This window comes from Protomyctophum parallelum (genome assembly GCF_964188405.1).
Source record: "Protomyctophum parallelum genome assembly, chromosome: 11".
Classification (NCBI taxonomy): Eukaryota; Metazoa; Chordata; class Actinopteri; order Myctophiformes; family Myctophidae; genus Protomyctophum; species Protomyctophum parallelum.
In genome coordinates this window covers 4,569,052-4,591,551 of record NC_139707.1, presented here as the reverse complement: position 1 = coordinate 4,591,551, position 22,500 = coordinate 4,569,052, and the positions used below count along the sequence as shown (strand labels likewise).

The window sequence follows — 22,500 nt, the reverse complement described above, 5'->3', positions numbered from 1 at the left end:
TAAAAGTGGGAGTCAACCCTTCCGGGTGGGCGTCGCTCTAAATGATGTGACGTAGCGCTGCACTAGGGGGGAGAGGAGGGGCCGGGGGTGACGGACAGATCGATGAGATCCAATCAGGGTGCGCGCATTTCTGAGGCGCGACCCGCCCCTCTAGACCAGAAATGTCTCTGCTTAGGTCAGGCTACCGACCCACAAGCTCACTGTGTGTGTGTGTGTGTGTGTGTGTGTGTGTGTGTGTGTGTGTGTGTGTGTGTGTGTGTGTGTGTGTACATGTGCACGTCTGTCTCTAGCTGCTGAGTAATGAAGATGAGACACGCAGCGCCTCCAGAACCAGTGGTGAGTTTGACCCCTCCATCTCACACACTCTGACCTCAAACCGCTGATCCTGAATCAGCCACCGCCACACGGTTACCCTCCATCTCACACACTCTGACCTCAACCGCTGATCCTGAATCAGCCACCGCCACACGGTTACCCTCCATCTCACACACTCTGACCTCAAGCGCTGATCCTGAATCAGCCACCGCCACACGGTTACAAAAGGCAGTTTTCTGAAAAACCTCATGTTTTTTTTACAAAGCGGCATCATGACATCATGCTGTGCATCTTTGCATCTGTTACATCTGCCCGTGTGAACCTTAGAGTATATATATTTATAGAGAAGGCACCCAGAGGAAATCTTGAGGCGAAATGGACATAGTGGCCGAATGAAGGTATTGCAGCCTGGCCCCCAAACACATGAACGCGCTGTCCGTTGACTACCATTGTACACGTTCACGACGGACGACGCTCGTGCGCGTTCAACGGCAGCGCGTTCATGTGTTTGGGGCCACTCACCATTGCAATCCGTCCCAGAATGCACTCTGTTCCTACCAGGAAGGAGGAGTGAATCCGCCTCATGCGCTTTTGAGCAAATCAATGCAAGTGGATGGGAGGAGAACTCAGGTGTCTTCTCTATAGATGTATATACTCTATGGTGTGAACGCAGTATAAGACCTGTTGAACTGAGCTCCTTGGTGGATCGTTGTGGGCTAAATGGAAAATGCCTGTGTTCTAACGCACGCACGCACGCAGGCAGGCACGTACGCACGCACACACGCACACTCCCACCAAAAGCTGTGTGTTCCAGACTAATGTCTGGGCTAATTTAAAGTTTTATTGCATAAGGAGTTAATTAATTTAATTTAGATCAAAGCCTTATGTAAGTAAGCCAAACCAGACAAACCATGCACCTCCAACATAATCATAAAGTCATTGTACAGTAGCCGTCTGATTATTCCTGTCTGTCTGTCTGTCTGTCTGTCTGTCTGTCTGTCTGTCTGTCTGTCTGTCTGTCTGTCTGTCTGTCTGTCTGTCTGTCTGTCTGTCTGTCTGTCTGTCTGTCTGTCTGTCTGTCTGTCTGTCTGTCTGTCTGTCTGTCTGTCTGTCTGTCTGTCTGTCTGTCTGTCTGTCTGTCTGTCTGTCTGTCTGTCTGTCTGTCTGTCTGTCTGTCTGTCTGTCTGTCTGTCTGTCTGTCTGTCTGTCTGTCTGTCTGTCTGTCTGTCTGTCTGTCTGTAACAGGGATGACGCGGACAACAAGCCAACAGTCTGACAGTAGTGGCTTTGCTGAGGACCCGTCTACTGACTGCTACCTCAAGGTGTGTGTGTGTGTGTGTGTGTGTGTGTGTGTGCGTGTGCGTGTGCGTGTGCATGTGTGTGTGCGTGTGCGTGTGTGTGTGCGTGTGCGTGTGCATGTGTGTGTGTGTTGTAATGGAACCGAGAAACGGACCATAATAATGTCAGTGAATAATAGACAGGAATGTGTTGACAAACTAGTAGAGATCCACAATATTGAAATTTTGACCCATATCCAATCCCTGAATATTGTGGCTGGCCCGGGGCGGGGCCTGGCCCGGGGCGGGGCCTGACGGGGCGGGGCGGGGCCTGACGGGGCGGGGCCTGGCCCGGGGCGGGGCCTGGCCCGGGGCGGGGCCTGGCCCGGGGCGGGGCCTGACGGGGCGGGGCCTGGCCCGGGGCGGGGCCTGACAAAACGACCTGAGTTAACGGGCCGTCCAAACCCACCAGGTGCAGGACAGCAGCGACAGCTGCGACAGCGAGACCACCGTGACCTCGCACGCGTCACATGACGTGGTCACGCCGCTCGCCATGGACCAGCCCGCGTTCGAGCGGCTGGCCGACACGGAGGAGGAGGAGGAGTCTGTGTCGGCAGCACAGGTGCATGATGGGAGCCGTAGTTCTAAGGAGGAGGAGGAGGAGGTGGCTCAGACCGGACAGACTGAAACGCAGACCCAGGTTATTGTATTTCATATTTATTTCTGCTTTGACTCAATTTAGGTTTTTAGTTTAGTTACATTTTTATTTTGTAAAATGTTATTAAAGAATTAGAATTAGTCTTAGCGTTAGTTTTTTATTGTAATATGGATCAGACAGGGGCAAGATTCAACAAGGTTAGACTTTTTTTTAGCAGATCTACAAGCTCACACACAAAAAAAACAACAGCTAGAAACGGTTCCAAATTTGTGATGGGACCGATTCCAGTTCCTCAGTGTTGGACCTGGTTCCTCCGATTCCTTCGGATTTCAGATCCAACCCTGATTTACTTGACTTAAGGTATATTCAGTGATTTCACTTAATTCAAATATCACTTATTTTTTTGTTTTGTTGTGATAATCCTCCCTACTATAGAGTGTGCTGACCATATAAGGAGTTCCTCCCTGTCCCCAGTTAACCCCTGGGGGTCAAAAAAACGTAGGTTTCGTTTTTGGCTAGGTGGCCCAGCCTTCATCCAATCAGGATAGAGAGGGGCCTTCCACCAATCATGATCGAGCGGGGGCGGGCCTTGGAGTGTGTGGCACTGTAGTGCGTATGCATGTGCACATCTTGTTACCGGGGCAGACCGGGGGGGGTTTCCAAATCACCCCAAATCATCTGAATGCTCCTTTAAAGCCTGTTGCTCTTTGGGGAGCAGAGGTCAGTCATGGATTTCTTCCAGCTGCTTCGGTATTGGGCGATCTTCTCTGCTTCCTACTAAGATGTTCTTTCGTAAGATTATAAATCCTACACGGCTTTTGCTTAATTATAACCACCGCTTCTGTGGACAACGCGGAAGTGCCTCTCACTTACGACAACTGCCGACTGTTTTTTTTGGTCAATAAAGTAGTAAAAATAAAAATAGTTTTTGCCTGCGACAGAGGTGAACTTGAGCCACGTGAGGCACCATCGCGCGAACTAAAGCTGTGCTGAAGGTTTGCGAAGTTCGATTGATTGAGCCGACTCGGCACCGTTCGAGTTGCGACCCGATATGCACAGAATAGTAAATCAATCGTGTTCTGGTGAGAGCGTTTGCACGGACTGCAACTCAAAGTGGCTACTGGCCCAAGTCATGTCGCTGTTCTTTCCCAACCCTAGTTGTCACTGGTTGCAGGCCTCCCAGGTGGAGGGTTCCACTCCCTCAGCGCTGCTGGTCCACCAGGCTCTGGAGGAGGAGGTTGAAGGTTCCAGTCCCTCAGCGCTGCTGGTCCACCAGGCTCTGGAGGAGGAGGTGGAGGGTTCCACTCCCTCAGCGCTGCTGGTCCACCAGGCTCTGGAGGAGGAGGTGGAGGGTTCCACTCCCTCAGCCCTGCTGGTCCACCAGGCTCTGGAGGAGGAGGTGGAGGGTTCCACTCCCTCAGCCCTGCTGGTCCACCAGGCTCTGGAGGAGGAGGTGGAGGGTTCCACTCCCTCAGCCCTGCTGGTCCACCAGGCTCTGGAGGTGGAGGTGGAGGGTTCCACTCCCTCAGCACTGCTGGTCCACCAGGCTCTGGAGGTGGAGGTGGAGGGTTCCAGTCCCTCTCTGGAGGTGGAGGTGGAGGTTTCCAGTCCCTCAGCGCTGCTGGTCCACCAGGCTCTGGAGGAGGAGGTGGAGGGTTCCACTCCCTCAGCGCTGCTGGTCCACCAGGCTCTGGAGGAGGAGGTGGAGGTTTCCAGTCCCTCAGCGCTGCTGGTCCACCAGGCTCTGGAGGAGGAGGTGGAGGTTTCCAGTCCCTCAGCGCTGCTGGTCCACCAGGCTCTGGAGGAGGAGGTGGAGGTTTCCAGTCCCTCAGCCCTGCTGGTCCACCAGGCTCTGGAGCGAGCCAAGCGCTACCACAGCTCCGTGACTCTCCACCTGCCAGGAAGAGGAAGAGGCAGAACGCCCACTCTGAGGAGGTCCATGTCTCTGCCTTCCTCCCCTTCACCCCCCTGTCCGTCCAGGTAAGGCCACTCTGAGGAGGTCCATGTCTCTGCCTTCCTCCCCTTCACCCCCCTGTCCGTCCAGGTAAGGCCAAGGAGGTCCATGTCTCTGCCTTCCTCCCCTTCACCCCCCTGTCCGTCCAGGTAAGGCCTGTCACCATGACATCACCTTAACTTTAACCCACTAAGACCTGAGGAGGATTCGAAAAAAATCGTATGTTGCTATAGTCCTCAAACGTTTTCACGCAAAGGACCCCCAAAATGATATGTATGTGGCAAAATATTTTGTTCCAGGGACACCCCATCACCCCCCGCCCCCCCCCAACCCAGAAGCAAAGATTTAGTTAAAAATGTTTGCTTTAAAATATTATATATTCAAAGAAGAACAATTTTTACGATTTTTCAAAAATAGCAGATCTTTTCTTTTTTTATAATTTATATTTTTTGTCCCACGATTTTGTAACCCATTTTTCACCCCTGTGTCAATCATCCTGTGATGTGATCCTGGGCTCTACACACCCTCCGCCAACCTGGGGAGAGCAACGGACTTAACTCATGCTTCCTTCATGCTTGAGTGTCCAAGTTGCTCCTTTACACCTGACAGGGGGGAGTTTCCCTGGTTGGACGTAGCGCGTGGAAGGAGCACGTTATTCCAACCTGTTCCTTTCCCCTCCATCAGGCGTCCCGGCTGGCCAGGGGGAGGCAGTTTAGAGACCACCTTTTTTTTCTTTTCTTTTTTACTTTCCGGGCAAGTGGGCATGACCTTGGGGCAAGTAGAACATGACATTTATGTTAACCCCTGATTAAAATCAGTTATTGGAATTATTTGATTGTTAACCAAAAACGTGATATTTGTGCCAACCCCGCCTCCAGGATGGTGTCCTCTCTCAGCATCCAGGTGGGGAGGGGCTCGTCTGCCAGTGGCTCCGCCTCGCCGTCAACCAATCATCTCTCTGCCCTCGTCATGAACCCTGCCTCTTCTCAGGCCGCCGTCCAATCGTCATCGTCCGAGCCGTCGCACGGGGAGCTGACTCCTCCCACGCGCGTCCCCGTCCTCCCCAAGTCCCACCTCACGCGGAGGAGGCACCTCATGCGCTCGTCCCATTCGCTGCAGAGCTCCAGCCCGCCGCCGCCACCTCCCCCCTTCGGTTGGCTGGAGGAGAGGCCGCTGGGAGGCCCCGCCCACTTCTGGAGCACCCAGAGCGTCCCCGATCTGTCCAGTCAGAGTCAGCCCGGCCGGTTGCATCATCATCACCACCACCACCCCGCAGCCAGTCACCATCGCCACCCCGTTTGGAACTCAAACTCGGGGCTGCCGACGTGCGACCCCTTTCACTCCGCCTGGGGGGACCCCCAAAGTAGTAGTCCTCATCACCCCCACCCTGACTCCACGGGGCAACAACACCCCCCCGGCCCTTACTACCCCCATCCCCCCTACTACACGTCCCCTCACCACCAGTCCTTACCCAACCAGCACGGCTTCCTCCACCAGCCTACAGCTCCCACTCACCACGGCAGCCTCTCCAGCCTGGAGCAGCCTCACCGTCAGGCCTATGGTGGTCATAATCAGCCATCGCCATACCACCACCACCAGGCTCCTTATACCTCACCGTGCGCTGGGTGCCATGCTTATGCATGGCACGCCTACCCTGCCTTCCACCTACCGGCACCGCACAGCCACTACCCCCACCCCGTTTCTACCCCCAGACAGGGCCCGTACCCTGGGCAAGGGTCTACTTCAGCCCCAGGACAAGGCCTCTACCCTGGGCAGGGTTCTACTCTAGGCCCAGGACAAGGCCTCTACCCTGGGCAGGGTTCTACTCTAGGCCCAGGACAAGGCCTCTACCCTGGGCAGAGTTCTACTTCAGCCCCAGGACAAGGCCTCTACCCTGGGCAAGGGTCTACTTCAGCCCCAGGACAAGGCCTCTACCCTGGGCAGAGTTCTACTCTAGGCCCAGGACAAGGCCTCTACCCTGGGCAGGGTTCTACTCTAGGCCCAGGACAAGGCCTCTACCCTGGGCAGGGTTCTACTCTAGGCCCAGGACAAGGCCTCTACCCTGGGCAGGGTTCTACTCTAGGCCCAGGACAAGGCCTCTACCCTGGGCAGGGTTCTACTCTAAGCCCAGGACAAGGCCTCTATCCTGGGCAGGGTTCTACTCTAGGCCCAGGCTTAGCTCCAAGTACGGAAATGCAGCTGCGGCGAGTTCTGCACGACATCAGAGGAGTCGTTCAGAATCTGCACCAGCAGGTTAGTAAGCAGAACACGCTGAAGAAAGGACGGCTTTATGTGAATAGTGTGATTCTGTCATTATTATTAATAACCCATTCTGACCTGAGATCAGATTCTAGAAATGTCTATTACATCCTGACAGTTTCATTATGAATCCATTCTGACCTGAGATCAGATTCTAAAAGTGTCTTGCTCACCTTGATCTCAGGTCAGAATGGGTTAATCAGACCAGTGTGTGTCCAGTGGAAACCTCGTATGAATCTGATCTCAGGTCAGAATGGGTTAAGTTCCTATTTATCTGTAATCCAAGGAAAACGACATTTTCACGATTTGAAAGAAAGAAAATTCAAATTCTTACATTCATTTAAAAACAATATTAATGTTATATTTTGTTATGTCTGTTGTTATTCGGTGACCCTCTGTCTGTCTGTCTGTCTGTCTGTCTGTCTGTCTGTCTGTCTGTCCATCCAGAGAGCAGACACACCATCAGACCACATGTTCGCTGATCCCAGATCAGGCGCATCCACCCAACAGGTACATCCTCCTAACCCACAATGCATTTCTGTTTCTGCAAAAACAATGTCATGGATTTTCAGACTTCGTAGTGTTAACTCTGTTTTCTCTCTCTCTCTCCACCTCTCTCTCTCTCTCTCTCTCTCTCTCTCTCTCTCTCTCTCTCTCTCTATCTATCTATCTATCTATCTATCTATCTATCTATCTATCTATCTATCTATCTATCTATCTATCTATCTATCTATCTATCTATCTATCTCTCTCTCTCTCTCTCTCTCTCTCTCTCTCTCTCTCTCTCTCTCTCTCTCTCTCTCTCTCTCTCTCTCTCTCTCTCTCTCTCTCTCTCTCTCTCTCTCTCTCTCTCTCTCTCTCTCTCTCTCTCTCTCTCTCTCTCTCTCTCTCTATCTCTATCTCTATCTCTCTAACTATCTCTCTCTCTCTATCTATCTATCTCTCTCTCTCTCTCTCCAGTCCTCTCTGGCAGAGTTGCGACAGAAGAGGGAGAGCTTGTGTGAGTTCCGTACACACATGATGGACCTGGAGCTGTCAATCATCAGACAGCAGGCACTTGTCTACACACACCTGAGTCCTGCTGACAGGTAGGCACACACACACACACACACACACACACACACACACACACACACACACACACACACGTGCACAGACACATCCTCTCTGCCCATACATCTTTTGGCCACTTGAGCGCGGAGGCAAACGCAGAAAAATAGCAGTCCACCTCAGATTCCTTGAAGGTTGGCACTAAAGCAAGATGCTTAGACACATCAACGGTGACAGGAGTCACCCGCAGGCCTGAATGAAATGCAGTGTGAGCCCCTCGTTGAGCGACCATTTCCATCTGCTTTATTCGCACGGCAGTGTCTGCCTCAATCTCCAGTTTCTTTACCTGGAGCTGGTGCTCAAGCTCAGCTTGCCGCATTTGTAAATTCACTTTCATTCATCTGAATGAACATGGGCTGACCACCCCCATGTACCTGTGGCTGTGGCTGGATCGGCACCTCAGCACCCTCCTCACTTTGAGCATCTGCTTGAGCGCCACCATTCGTCTGGCCTTGGGACATACTCACTGCCTCCTCTCCTTGGGACATACTCACTGCCTCCTCTCCTTGGGACATACTCACTGCCTCCTCTCCTTGGGACATACTCACTGCCTCCTCGCCAGGCAACACCAGCAGGATTATTCTTAACCCATTCTGACCTGAGATCAGATTCATACGAGGTTTCCACTGGACACACACACTGGTCTGATGAACCCATTCTGACCTGAGATCAGATTCTAAAAAATGTCAGTCGTTCTTTGATTTTTCTAAAATAGCAGACCTACAAGCTCGTATCGCGCCACTCGGTGGCGCGATATGAGCTTGTAGATCTGCTATTTTTCAATAGCTAAAGCAACAACATGATGCCGACACCAAAATGGGTGCCCGGTCAGAATGGGTGAACGACAAAACCAGACAAAACGTGCATCTTTAGTTCTTCCTTACCTGCAACCATCGGGACGGGAATCTTATAATAGAAAGCTATTTTATTTAAGTCCTCTTTGCGACAAGCATCCATTTGAGCCAACGTCGGGCTGTCAACAAATTTATCGAGGTGTCATCTCTCTCTCTACTCGAGTCTCAAACAACCTTTCCACAACCGTATGCCACTGAGTCCAGGGTGGTTTATGTTGGAATAAGGCCAAAGGTTGTTTTATTCATTGTGGCATACAGGGTGAAAACAGTTTATTACGTGCTACCAGTGCAAACAAGGTGGAGCAGGACCTAAAGCAATGAAATAAACAAAATATCCTAACACTGTATCCTAACGTAAACCCCTCCCAAATCTGATTATCTAACTGATATTGGCAAAAGAAAACCAAACTATCTTAACTACTCTATTCTATACCTAACGCCAAACAAACATACGAGTGAGGAGCCAGCTACAGTATACTACCTGCTCATGTTCACAATTCAAGAACATGCACTTAAGCTTTATGTAGCAATTAACTACTGAGTTCACTCAGTAGTTGAAGTAAAGGGTTTAATTGTCTCCACCAGGCCGAAGGCATGGGGGGAGAGTATGTTTTGCACTCCGTCCGTCCGTCCGTGTGTCCGTGAGCAGCTAATCTCCGGCACCGTTAACCCGGTCGATGCCAAATTTTGCACACACACTCCCTGGATACCAACGATGAACCTTTGCCTCAAAATTTCCAGAATGGCCTGTTATAGCACCACCAGGAGGCCGCTTTGTGCAAAACAAGTTTTTGCACAGTACACCTACAGATTTTGTCCAAACATCGCGCAAATTGGTACACAGTCTCTCTAGTTGCATTTGTTTTCCTCAACAAAATGACATGAACATTGTTGCAAAAAACATACAAATGGACTGTGTCAAATGGCTGTGTTGTATATTCTTATTGCATTTGTTTTCCTTTTTGTTGCAAAAGACATGTTTATATTACTCCTAAACATTTTGCCAAACATCACACACACTCCTATCCTCCTGGTGGAGACACTTTTTCTAGTTAAGGCACTCTCTTCCCCTGCACGGAGGGCACGCTGTCACTCTCTACTCTACTCTAGAGCATTTACTGAACCGACAGCGGCCTGGAACGTAGTCTTCAGGGTGACTTTATGCTGTCGGGTGGAGGAGCCGGTTGGACGTGCTGGATTAGGAGCAAGCGACCAATGGTGGAGCGTCGGCAACGCTCCCCACCAATGGCTGGGCTGACGGATCTGCAGGGACGAGACAGACAGGCGCGCGCTCAAACAAACACAGGCACATATAGCAGACCCGTACCCCTAGTCCCTACATCCGTAACAGCCGCTATGTGCCAGGGTCTGTTTGTTCAGAGCAGATGTACTGTAGGCCAGAGTATACATACTTTAACGAGGTGGATGTGTTTACACTGAGGCCTCTTTTCCACCACAAGAACTTTGCTTCTAGAACTGGTTCCGTTCTCTACATTTTCTCGGAAACCCCTGTGCTTTTTCAAGGAACCGGCCGTGTACCGGCCTGCGTTTTCCACCAGTTTTAATCAGACCAGTGTGTGTCCAGTGGAAACCTCGTATGAATCTGATCTCAGGTCAGAATGGGTTAACGGGGGAAATTCAATCGTCAATGATGATTTTTCCACTTGCTTTTGCCATTGTTTATTTCTGGCATCTGCATCTTCCAACCTGTAGAATAGTTCCTGGTTCAGGGCAAGAAAAAACAAGTGTTTTTTTGGTTCCAGTTCGAACCAACATATAATAATAATAATAATAAAACTTTATTTGTATAGCACCTTTCATGACATGAAATGCAGCTCAAATTGCTTTACAGAACAATGGAGAATAAAAGAAAAGCAAGGCAACGACAAAAAACAAGCAGTAATGCAATACAGTGAGGACATGAATAACAAAAAATAAAAGATCAATTAAAGGCAATGTTGTAGAAGTGGGTCTTGAGCTGAGCTTTAAAAATGTCTACAGAGGCTGCCTGACGAAGGTACAGTGGGAGCTTGTTCCATGCCGACGGCCCGTAGAAGCAAAAAGCTGCTTCCCCGTATTTTTTTAGTTGCCATTTTTTTGGGCAAAGCCAGCAGGCCAGCAGTGGAAGACCTTAGGGGGCGGTTTGGGACATATTTAGGCAGGCAGTCATGTAGGTAGGAAGGTGCGATATAGGGTTCGATATAGGGTTCTGACTTCTGAACCAGTTCATTTTCAGTGGAAACACTCTGAACTGGTTCAGAATTAGGCTGGGGGGGGGGGGAAGACCAGTCGGAACCGGTTCAACCCTGGTGGAGAAGTGGCTTGAGAGCTGATCTGTAGGCCAGTTTAAAACAGTAGATTCTATTGTGTAACAATAATGTAAATGGAAACGGTTCAAGCCTGTAGGTACTATTCAGCGCTTAGTCGACTAAAATGTGTTTTGGCTGGGCCTTGGTGGTGTCGTAATGTATTATTATTATTATTATTATTATTATTATTATTATATAAATGTGTTTTGGCTGGGCCTTGGTGGTGTCGTAATGTATTATTATTATTATTATTATTATTATTATTATTATTATTATTATATAAATGTGTTTTGGCTGGGCCTTGGTGGTGTCTTGGCTGGGCCTTGGTGGTGTCGTAATGTATTATTATTATTATTATTATTATTATTATATAAATGTGTTTTGGCTGGGCCTTGGTGGTGTCTTGGCTGGGCCTTGGTGGTGTCTTGGCTGGGCCTTGGTGCTGGGCCTTGGCTGGGCCTTGGTGGTGTCTTGGCTGGGCCTTGGTGGTGTCTTGGCTGGGCCTTGGTGCTGGGCCTTGGCTGGGCCTTGGTGGTGTCTTGGCTGGGCCTTGGTGGTGTCTTGGCTGGGCCTTGGTGCTGGGCCTTGGCTGGGCCTTGGTGGTGGGCCTTGGCTGGGCCTTGGTGGTGTCTTGGCTGGGCCTTGGTGCTGGGCCTTGGCTGGGCCTTGGTGCTGGGCCTTGGCTGGGCCTTGGTGGTGGGCCTTGGCTGGGCCTTGGTGGTGTAATGCCTGATCTTTACACTTGGTTGCATGCTCACAACGTTTGACTGCGACGCGTTTTGAGCTTGTAGATCGGCTATTTTCAGAGCGCAACCAAACATAAAATCTTTTAGTCTTTCAGTTCCACTGGATCTCTTCCCCTCTCTAACATTTTCAAAGTTTTATTTGTTGGACAAATCTTCAGTATATTTAGTCGTAGTATTATTAGTCATCATGGCTTAGTTTTTATATCGTTTTGGTCAGTGAAAAAAGACAGTCGACGAACATTCTTTGTCATAGTTTTAGTGTGAGATGTGTTGCTCTGCTCAGACTGCAGGCGGACCAGCTTCAGGCTCTGAGGTCGGATGTGAGACGCGAACTACAGGAACTCGAATTTCAACTGGAGGACAGACTACACAGCCAGCCCCTGGTAACACACACACACACACACACACACACACACAATTGTAAATCATTTATGTCCACATGCAGTGACACACAATAAGTAAAGTTTACTCCTAGTGATTTATGTGTCCCACAATAAGTAAAGTTTACTCCTAGTGATTTATGTGTCACCTTTCCTGTTAGGTTAGAGAGAAAAAACAACAGTGCTGTGTTGCCATCTGCTGGTCAGATGTTGAACTGCAACGTGCAATTGTCTTCAACTATTTAGTCTTTGCTGCTGTTCTCTCCTTGTCCTCCAGGGCGGCAGTGTTGATGATCTGTCTACCTCCTCAGCACTGAGAGCCATGGAGCCGGTACGCACGCACACACACACACACGCACACACACACACACACACACACACACACACACACACACATAGGCGCACACAGGGACGATATGAAAATTACACGTCACAATTATTGTGGCCACTTTTGTTTAACCACTTGAACCCCCAAAATCCCTATTCTTGGGGGGGGAAACGTTTGCCTAAAACAGCTTGTAGATTTGCTATTTGTGGCGAATCGATTTGTGACCGTTTCTGACTGAGAATTAGTTTTAACCCATTCTGAACGGGAACCCATTTTGGTGTCAGCATCATGTTATGCTTTACCTATTGAAAAATAGCAGATCTACAAGCTCATATCGCGCCACCGAGTGGTGCGATACGAGCTTGTAGGTCTGCTATTTTTGAAAAATCGACTGACATTTTTTAGAATCTGATCTCAGGTCAGGTCAGACATTTTTGGACATTTTAGTTTTTTCATGTCATATGAAAGCAGGGAATCATAGCTTCAAATTGACACATTGGTTGTTCTTTGATAAAATTGAATTGAATAGTCTTCTCTTGTAAAACATGTCTGTCTGTCCGTCTGTCCGTCCGTCCAGGTGTCAGACCTGCTCAGGGAGCAACTTTTCCTCCAATCGGAGCTCGAGGACAACGACGAAAGCCACACCCCCTCCACGGCCACGGGCCCCTCCTCCTCCCGCTCCTCCAGTCCAATCAGGGCGGCCTGCGAGCGGAAGCAGGAAGTGTACCGGGCGTCAATCAACATAACGCCCGCCCCTCCCCCTCGCCCCAACATGCCCCCGCCCAGCCGGGAGGGAGAGGAGGAGGAGGAGGAGGAGGAGGAGGAGGAGGCGAGAGGAGGAGGAGAGGAGAGGAGAGAAGGGAAGGAAGCGAGGGGAGGAGAGGAGAGGAGAGACGGAGGGGTCAAAGCAGAGGAACTCCAGCTGCTTATTAAAGAGGTCTGTCTACCGGTTAATCCAGAGCCATGTACAGTAAGCAGGAACAACACCGTAGAAATGGTCATCTAGGATCATCAGCAAGATAAGAACATATCATCATCCGTCTAACAGTAGAATATCTGTACAATGAACCTATGAGTATACAGTATACACTATAGAGTGAACCTATGAGTATACAGTATACACTATAGAGTGCTACGTCTGCATAAAATCTAAATTAGCCTACATAAGTTTAGCCTTTGCATGCGCCTGTAAGGTCATCGAGGCTAGTGCAAGTGCTACGGCAAGTGCTACGGTACCTTTCCTCTTATTTCATGGTAACCACAGTGTGTGTGTGTGTGTGTGTGTGTGTGTGTGTGTGTGTGTGTGTGCGCCCTTGCAGATCAAACGGAGTGTCGCAGACGAAATCCGCCAGGAGATTCTCCAGGAGCTACTGTCCGTCATGTCGCCGCTGCGCAGGTCGCCTCTGGCAAACCTAGAGACCGACCTGTAGTCAACGACATCCTCCTGTAACTACTTCCCTAGTAACCACAGAGTCCTTAGCAACAGCACTGTACAAAGTAAACACTGTATGTATACGTCTACACAAGCTGAAGAGTGTCAACTATGACCAAGCCTAGGTACAAACGCCACGCAACGCCACGCAATGACAAACTACGCAATATAACACAACGTAGTGTGTTAACTAGAGCATACGTGGGCAACTGGCAGCCCGGGGGCCACATGTGGTCCCCACCTTCACTTAATGCGGCCCTCAGGTTAATTGATTTCAGCCGTTACAATTCCAAGGTTCATAAAGTTAACATAACTATAATTAAGGGCATTTGAAAGGCATTTGAAATTAAATAAATAGCAGATCTACAAGCTCAGTTTTTAGCTTATCGGCTTGAGCTTGTCGGCTATTTTTGTGGCTATTTTTGTGGACCTTTAACTGGAGCCGAAGCACAGGCTACGTAACGTCACATGACTGACTTTGAATGTAAAACATTTCACCACTGAGACTAGCCCTGTCTGTCTGTCTGTCTGTGTGTGTGTCTGTCTGTGTGTCTGTCTGTCTGTCTGTGTGTCTGTCTGTCTGTCTGTCTGTCTGTGTCGCCTCCCCCTCCGCTGTAGCTGGAGTCGAGCCTAATTCATGCCCTGCCGTCTCGCGGCGGGAACGGCTGAGAATAGCAGAGCTACAAGCTTCACACGGCGCCTCGTGAAGCTTGTACGGTCAACTACTTATTTATTAGCACGACGCGTTTGGCCGTGAGCTTCGTCAGACGCTGATGAATCTCACAGTGAAACGCGTCGACGTCGTGCTAATGAATAAGATGATGATGCAGTAAGTTGTCCGTCTCTCTTCCTGGAGTGTCCAGTCCCTTCCTTTTATTTCTCTTTTTGAAGTCTATGCCTGCTAACTAGACTTGCACCTCCCATGTTTGTTTTTTGATGTGCAGGAGTCCCTCCTTATAGATGTTTACATTGATGATTGCCTGTTCTCTCACCTAATGGTACCACATCAATACAGCATGGAATTGTGGACAAAGAAGTATCCGACAACAACAAAATATTCTTTAGTTTTGGGTCTGAGAGGCTAGACGTCATCAAATGGTGGTCCGTGGCTCAAATGCCGACTAAATAACGGGCCTTGTTATGAAAAGGGTTGAAAACCACTGTTCTAGTTCATCATGATCTCTGTACATCCTCCAGTGGTTCCACCACAACATTCCATTCATTACATATAGACCACAACATTCCATATAGACCACAACATTCCATATAGACCACAACATTCCATATAGACCACATGTCTTTGATTCCAGAACATTCCTTTGATTCAAGAACATTCCATTGATTCCAGAACATTCCATTGATTCCAGAACATTCCATATAGACCACAAAATTCCATTGATTTCAGAACATTCCATTGATTCCAGAACATTCCATATAGACTACAACATTCCATTGATTCCAGAACATTTCATTGATTCCAGAACATTCCATTGATTCCAGAACATTCCATTGATTCCAGAACATTCCATATAGACTACAACATTCCATTGATTCCAGAACATTCGGGCGGGTACCGTCCTAAAGTCGGCTCTTCGGTGCTACTGAAAATGTCTGACGAGCCGAAAACATTTCGGCACTACAGCGCCGAAACAGTGGTAAAATAGGAGTATGAATCGGCCCTAAGACTATTATGACTCAACATGTTTGTCGACTAACTAACGTTTTTCACTGACGAAAACTGAATAAAAACAAAGCTAGTATGATGACTAAAATTAAGACAATTTCGTAAACTTTCGTCTGAAATGCTAGTGGAGAAGAGATCCAGTAGAACTAAAAGACAAGTAGTTTTGGTTGCGCTCGGGTGTTATGCTCTGAAAATAGCAAATCTACAGTACAAGCTTACAAGTGTGAAATCTGGCATTCGTGGCAGCATCGAGGCCCGCCAAAGTTAACTGTAGACTTAGACAACTGAAAGACTCAAACTAAAACATTTCAGATGACAAAAAGACTATGACCATACCATGTAACCTAATATCATCACCATTAACCATCCAGTCGGAACTACAATTACTGTACCGTACATACGCTATTGTCCAGTACTGTACGCTTACTGTACATTTCTATACTGTATGTCACTGTTTCTCAACGTCGCGTCCAAACTGGGGGTCCTTTGAAATGACAAAGGTTGAAAATCACTGCAGTGCAGTACAGTACAGTACACTAGTTAGTACACTACAGTACAGTACAGTTCAGTACACTAGTTGGTACACTACAGTACAGTTCAGTACACTAGTTGGTACACTACAGTACAGTTCAGTACACTAGTTGGTACACTACAGTACAGTTCAGTACACTAGTTGGTACACTACAGTACAGTTCAGGATGTGTGTGTAGTTGGGTTGTGTGTTCCGAGAGGTCAAATGTCAAGTCAGCTGGAGGTTACAGTATGTTGTTGTCATGGTTCGGGCAAGGAATGTATTTACAGAAGGAGGAGACGTGCGCTGACGTCATGGTACGCGCCATGACACTTTATTTCAGGAACACGCTGACGTCATGGTACGCGCCATGACACTTTATTTCAGGGAAGCGCTGAAGTCATGGTACGCGGCGCCATGACACTTTCTGTCAGGGAAGCGCTGACGTCATGGTACGCGCCATGACACTTTCTGTCAGGGAAGCGCTGACGTCATGGTACGCGCCATGACACTTTCTGTCAGGGAAGCGCTGACGTCATGGTACGCGCCATGACACTTTATTTCAGGAACACGCTGACGTCATGGTACGCGCCATGACACTTCCTGTCAGAGACGCTTTCATGGCTGGCACACCTCGCAACGGAAGTTCCATAACATACATGGCAGTGAATGGCGTCAGCCGGACAAAAACACCATTTCTGAACAATTATGACTTTTGTCACATAATCGGTTCAGGAATATAAAAGAAGACATAATGTTATTGTTGTCTAATCGGTTGCTTTTCGATATGCACAGTACATAATTTTATTGAGGCATCTAAACAGCAGCAGGTATCGTTTCAGTCTCGGAGGTATCGTGAGATTTGGCTGCCAGACAGGGAGCGGTCTCGCGATACTTGGTACGTTCAGAAACGTACTTTGTGCTCCTTAGATATCTATGGGATTACACAGTGTACTGTACACATCGAAAACCAACACAGCAGACAATAATGTGTTATATACTGTACTGTATGTCTTCGGTTATTTTCCAGAAGCGATGTCATTCAGAAATAGTGTCCGTTCCTGAGCTGGGCTCTCATTGACTCCAGTGCGTTCCAACAAAACTCCGGGTGTAGTTTGGCTCTCACGGTGCGACGGATCTGCCGTCTGGAATGGCGTGATAGCGAAAATGACGTCTTTGTCTTTACAGTACGTTCTTATTAGGGATGAGGGCGTGGCCTGGACTGGGCGTTGTCATGTTGACAACGATGAGGGCGTGGCCATTTTAACCCAATCTGTGCCACGAACGTTTGGTTACGTTTTAAGCAGCAGGTAATACCTGTGCCAAGACGTAAAGTTACGTTATTTTTTATTATTATTATTTAATATACATATATATATATATATATAGATTAAAAATATATATATATATATCTGACGTGCACGCAATGTGCACATGGATGAGCCCACGTTATTTATTCTTTCATTTGTCCCGTATCTCTGGCACCTGCACACCACGTTTCTATTGTAACAGGATTTAAAACGACCGATAATTATTATGGCGGAGCAGGCAGTGTTGCTCTAACCTCGGTTAGCTCATGTTAGCGATAACGATAATAAATGTTATTGATAGTACGGTATAAAGTAGGTACCCAGTAAACGGGGAGAGAGTGATTGGGAGTGACACACAGCAAAGGCCGCCCGTCGGCCCTGCCCTGCCCGGACCGCTAGGCCAGCGCCCCCCCGGGCCATAAATGGTGATTACTGTCCGTAATTGAACCCAGGCTTGGTCATAGTTTGTGCTGCTAACTGTCTGTCTTCACTGTCAAATACGTTAATATGTTGAAATACGTTTTATGAGAAATCATTTGTTTGTTGGGAGACGTTAAGATGTGTAGCTGAAGATTAATTGTAAATGTTGTAAAGCTAAAAAGTCAAATACTGTTTAGCTTACATTCCAACACTGTCTGTCTGTCTGTCTGTCTGTCTGTCTGTCTGTCTGTCTCGTGCAATAACCATTTCAACACTGAACCAGAGTTGAGTTCAGCGCTCTGTTTGATGAAATGGAGCGATGATGGAGTCTAGATTTTTCTGCCCATCTTCTCTTTTAGTTCAGTTTTATTTTTATTTGTTTTATTTTTATTTTTTCCGGGAGTAAACTGTTAGAAATGTGAAATATTTCATTATTAAAAGTGAAAATGTTTTAACATTTTTGTCTATTTGTAAATGGGGTATATGTTGAGATACTGTGTAGAATAGATAGATAGACAATATTGTTTTATGTTGTATCGCCTCTGGTTTCATTCGAGGATTATTATGATACTAATCCATCTAACCAGACCAAACTAAATCTATCTAGAACCAGAACTAATACTGCTGTATTATTTCAGTGGACAAAACTAATCCATCTAGCCAGACCCAAACTAAACCAAACTAAACAAATCTAATGGGAACTAAAATATCGCCCCGAACATAAGACATTTTTCAAGACTCATTTGTGGGGAAATAACACTGAAGGTCAAATAGTCTAGTCCTCGATTATAATACGACCCCGTTGTTTTAACCCACTCTGACCTGAGATCAGATTCATACGAGGTTTCCACTGGACACACACTGGTCTGATTAACCCATTCTGACCTGAGATCAGATTTTTACGAGGTTTCCACTGGACACACACTGGTCTGATTAATGTCATCAACAGGCCGTCTGAAATGGCCTAGAAGGTTCAGATCGTTCATACCATGTCGGCTCCTATCATAGTACCCCTCACGCTGTTCTTGTGGTACCTCTACGTCACGTCCGACGTCACGATGCATTCGTATATTTATCCTGGGCCCAGCCATGAACGGCAGTACCACTTTTGACCAGTAGGGAGACAGCTTCGACGACGTTGCCCAGCCATTCTGAGATCTTGGTCCAAAACGGAAATGGAAATAAAACACAGAACCAACCATGTGTTCCAAATGGATCCAATGCAGTCATTATTTATTTAGTCACAATGCTCTTGGTTCAATATTTATTTTACACAACCCACAAACCATTTTCTGTTTCAAACAACAATTTTTCAAATAGCAGATCTACAAGCTCACACACGTCCTGACTCCTGAGAGCTGTTTTTCTATCCTTGCGTGACACCATAATATCGTACGACGAATCGGGGGAATTAAACTTGCGACAAAAAAACACAAAAAGTTGAAATTTTGACATACCGGACAGTGACGATATTTAGGAAAACACACACACACACACACACACACAAACCTGTTGATGAATATGTTAAACTATAAAGTGTTACTTTACAATAAAACTACAAAACTATCATATACTTTACAATAAAACTACAAAACTACCATATACTGTACAATAAAACTACAAAACTATCAAAATAAAACTACAAAACTGCCATACTGTACAACAAAACTATGCAATAGCTGAGTTTCCTTCTCAGTGATGTGATGACTTCTACTTAAGTGGTTCTGAAGGTGGGGGTGCGGGGACCTTGAGGGGGTTCCCGGGGGTCCCCCCCCCCCCCCCCCCATGCAACAAAATGAGTTGATTGGGCCCTATTTTGTGTGTCTTAACCCATTCTGACCTGAGATCAGATTCATACGAGGTTTCCGCCGGACACACACTGGTCTGATGAACCCATTCTGACCTGAGATCAAATTCATACGAGGTTTCCGCCGGACACACACTGGTCTGATGAACCCATTCTGACCTGAGATCAGATTCAAAAAATGTCAGTCGCTCTTCGATTTTTCAAAAATAGCAGACCTACAAGCTTGTATCGCGCCACTCGGTGGCGCGATATGAGCTTGTAGATCTGCTATTTTTAAATAGCTAAAGCATAACATGATGCCGACACCAAAATGGGTGCCCGGTCAGAATGGGTTAAAGGGATTGTGACATTAAAAAAAAGGTTTTGGAATTGTTCTCATTTTTTTTTGGTTTTCTAATCTCAATTGCACCCAAAAAACATGAACTTTTAACATTCAGTAGATTTTCTGTGATCTGGGGTTTTCTGGCTCAAACAGGTGCTCTGATTTGCCGGCAGTAAGTGACATCACTTACTGCAAATCCCATATATGTCAATGGGATTTGCCAGCAGATGTCACTGTTTTCATTGTAGCCTTCCAAGGCTTCCAAACCCCAAAGAAAACTATAGACCACAGAAAATCCACTGAATGTTCAAAGTTCAGGTTTTTTGGGTGTAATTGAGGTCATAAAACCTAAAAGAAAAAAGAAAAATAAATGAAAATGAATGTCATAAAACCTTTAAGTGGCCAAACGGCATGGGCCGCACCCAAAGGTCTAAAGTAAATGCCTATAGGCAATTTTTTTTGTATTACCTTTTTTGTTTTAACCCATTCTGACCGGGCACCCATTTTGGTGTCAGCATCATGTTATGCTTTACCTATTGAAAAATAGCAGATCTACAAGCTCATATCGCGCCACCGAGTGGCGCGATACGAGCTTGTAGGTCTGCTATTTTTGAAAAATCGAAGAACGACTGACATTTTTAGAATCTGATCTCAGGTCAGAATGGGTTAATCAGACCAGTGTGTGTCCAGTGGAAACCTCGTATGAATCTGATCCCAGGTCAGAATGGATTAATAGACTATCTACAACCTCACTTTTTTTTTTTTTTTTACAACACAAATCTTGTATGGGGGTCCATTTTCAGATGGGGGGGGGGGGGGGGATCCGCGTGGGGCCAAACACATAAATGTTTTGGGGGAAAGTTTGAGAACCACTGCCTGCTCTATTCATGTGTTGGTGTTGTTGTTAATGTCTGTATTTGTTCCATGTGCTTTAACTGTACCTGTGGTTGTTGGGGGGGGGGGGGGGGGAGCCCCTTATAGATGACGAGAATTAAACAATAATAAAAATAAAGATATATTTATTTTCAATAAAACTCTGAACTGACTGCTTACTTACTTGACACCGGGAAAGCATCTGCAGTGTCATGTTAGGATGTTGGCGTTGGGGCTAGCTCTGGTCTATGAGACTTTAACGAAGTCATTAAAGCTATGGATGGACCAGAGCTAGCGTTGTGGGCTATTCAAAAATAGCAGATATACAAACTCACCTCCAGCATTACATTTGAATACTTGAATTTGAATACTTTTGAATAGCACACCATTTAGTTATCTGAAATGTTTAGTCTCTTAGTCTAGTCTTAGTCGAGTAAATATCAAAAACCTTAGTTTTTTTAGTCTTAGTCGTAGTGTTAATTTTGACATCAAATTCTGATTTAGTCTTAGTCTTTTGAATGCACTGAAAGGGTTTAGTCTTTGTCTAGTCTTAGTGGACTAAATATCATAGTCTTAAGTCAACAAAATTGACCCTGCTCAGATCGCGTCACTTTGTGCCTTGATGCAAACTTGTACATCTGCTATTTTTGAAAAACTGAAAGTGTGAGAAGAACTAGCATAGTTTAGAAGGCATTTGTAGTATGGGCCTCAGGTCCTGACTCCTAATGGGTTTTAAATGGGTTTTACTCTTAGTGGTTTTAAAGCCATATCATATTTTAACCCATTCTGAACGGGCACCCATTTTGGTGTCGGCATCATGTTATGCTTTAGCTATTGAAAAATAGCAGATCTACAAGCTCATATCGCGCCACCGAGTGGCGCGATACGAGCTTGTAGGTCTGCTATTTTTTGAAAAATAGGGTTCGTCAGACCGGCGTGTGTCCAGTGGAAACCTCGTATGAATCTGATCTCGGGTCAGAATGGGTGAAAGCCACATATCAGGTTTGTTAGAGTCTAACAAACCTGATATGTGGCTTTAAAATAACCTTAATAATGGAGACAATGCACCATAAATAAATACTGAAACCACATATAATCATTAGGGAAGGTGTATGTATGTACTATGTGTACTATATGTAAACTCTTCATTTCCATTTTCCAGCCATTTGGCTGGAGAAAAAAAAAGTAATTTTTTTAATTTATTATTTGGGGACCCCCCCGAAATAATTTGGCACAATTTTTTTTCAACCAAGGTTCATGTTTTAGGTTGTTATTAGAGAAACTAAAAGGTGAGTGTTAATTTTCTTTCATTTGCTGCTTTCTTTCGTTTTAGGGATTTTAGCTCTTTTTGACAGGGGGGGCGGGGGCATTCGAGCATGGGGCTAAATATGTAAAAAAAAATTACCAAATTTGATAGTGATTTATTTTTGTATTATTTACTATAGTCCTAATAAACCCCAGGAAATTACATCTGGCCACAGAAGATCACATGATCTACTGAATGTGAAGGTAGCCTACTGGGGGAAGGCTTATACTGTGTGTATAGGCTCAATATGTCAGTTTGTCACATTCAATAGATCCTGTGATCTTTTGTGGTCAGATGTAATTTCTCGGGGTTTATTAGGACTATAGTAAATAATAAAAAAATAAATCGCCATAATATTTTGTAAAAAAATAGATATTTAGCCCCATGCTCGAATGCCCCGCCCCCCTGTCAAAAACTGCTAAAATCCCCAAAACAAAAGAAAAATTAACACTCACCTTTTAGTTTCTCTAATAACAATGAACCTTGGTTGAAAAAAACTAAAGTTGTCCTTTAAGTAAAAGTATCAATAGTGCAATGGCTGAATTAAAAATGTCAGGTGCTGCCATTTCAAGTTTTCAAATGTATCCTCACAGTGCATTGCGATGCGAAGCATTGTGAGCTTGTAGATCTGATATTTTCAAATGG

The 22,500-nt window shown here is 46.5% G+C and overlaps 1 protein-coding gene across 6 annotated transcripts in view; it reads left to right on the top strand.

Moving 5' to 3' along the window:
• itprid2 (ITPR interacting domain containing 2) overlaps positions 1-22,500 on the top strand; it is a 76,122-nt gene that overhangs the window by 48,231 nt on the left and 5,391 nt on the right. For 3 of the 6 annotated variants that reach the window (XM_083777360.1, XM_083777362.1, XM_083777359.1), the window contains 11 exons: positions 291-336; positions 1,561-1,643; positions 2,065-2,292; positions 3,425-4,230; positions 5,083-6,457; positions 6,911-6,973; positions 7,424-7,551; positions 11,766-11,865; positions 12,140-12,193; positions 12,768-13,127; positions 13,510-14,456. In XM_083777360.1, the coding sequence (XP_083633486.1) occupies positions 291-336; positions 1,561-1,643; positions 2,065-2,292; positions 3,425-4,230; positions 5,083-6,457; positions 6,911-6,973; positions 7,424-7,551; positions 11,766-11,865; positions 12,140-12,193; positions 12,768-13,127; positions 13,510-13,620 (3,354 nt within the window). In that variant the 3' untranslated portion in view covers positions 13,621-14,456. Of the gene's footprint in view, positions 1-290; positions 337-1,560; positions 1,644-2,064; positions 2,299-3,424; positions 4,231-5,082; positions 6,458-6,910; positions 6,974-7,423; positions 7,552-11,765; positions 11,866-12,139; positions 12,194-12,767; positions 13,128-13,509; positions 14,457-22,500 lie in introns of those variants that run through there. The other 3 variants (XM_083777364.1, XM_083777361.1, XM_083777363.1) reach the window with 3 other exon arrangements.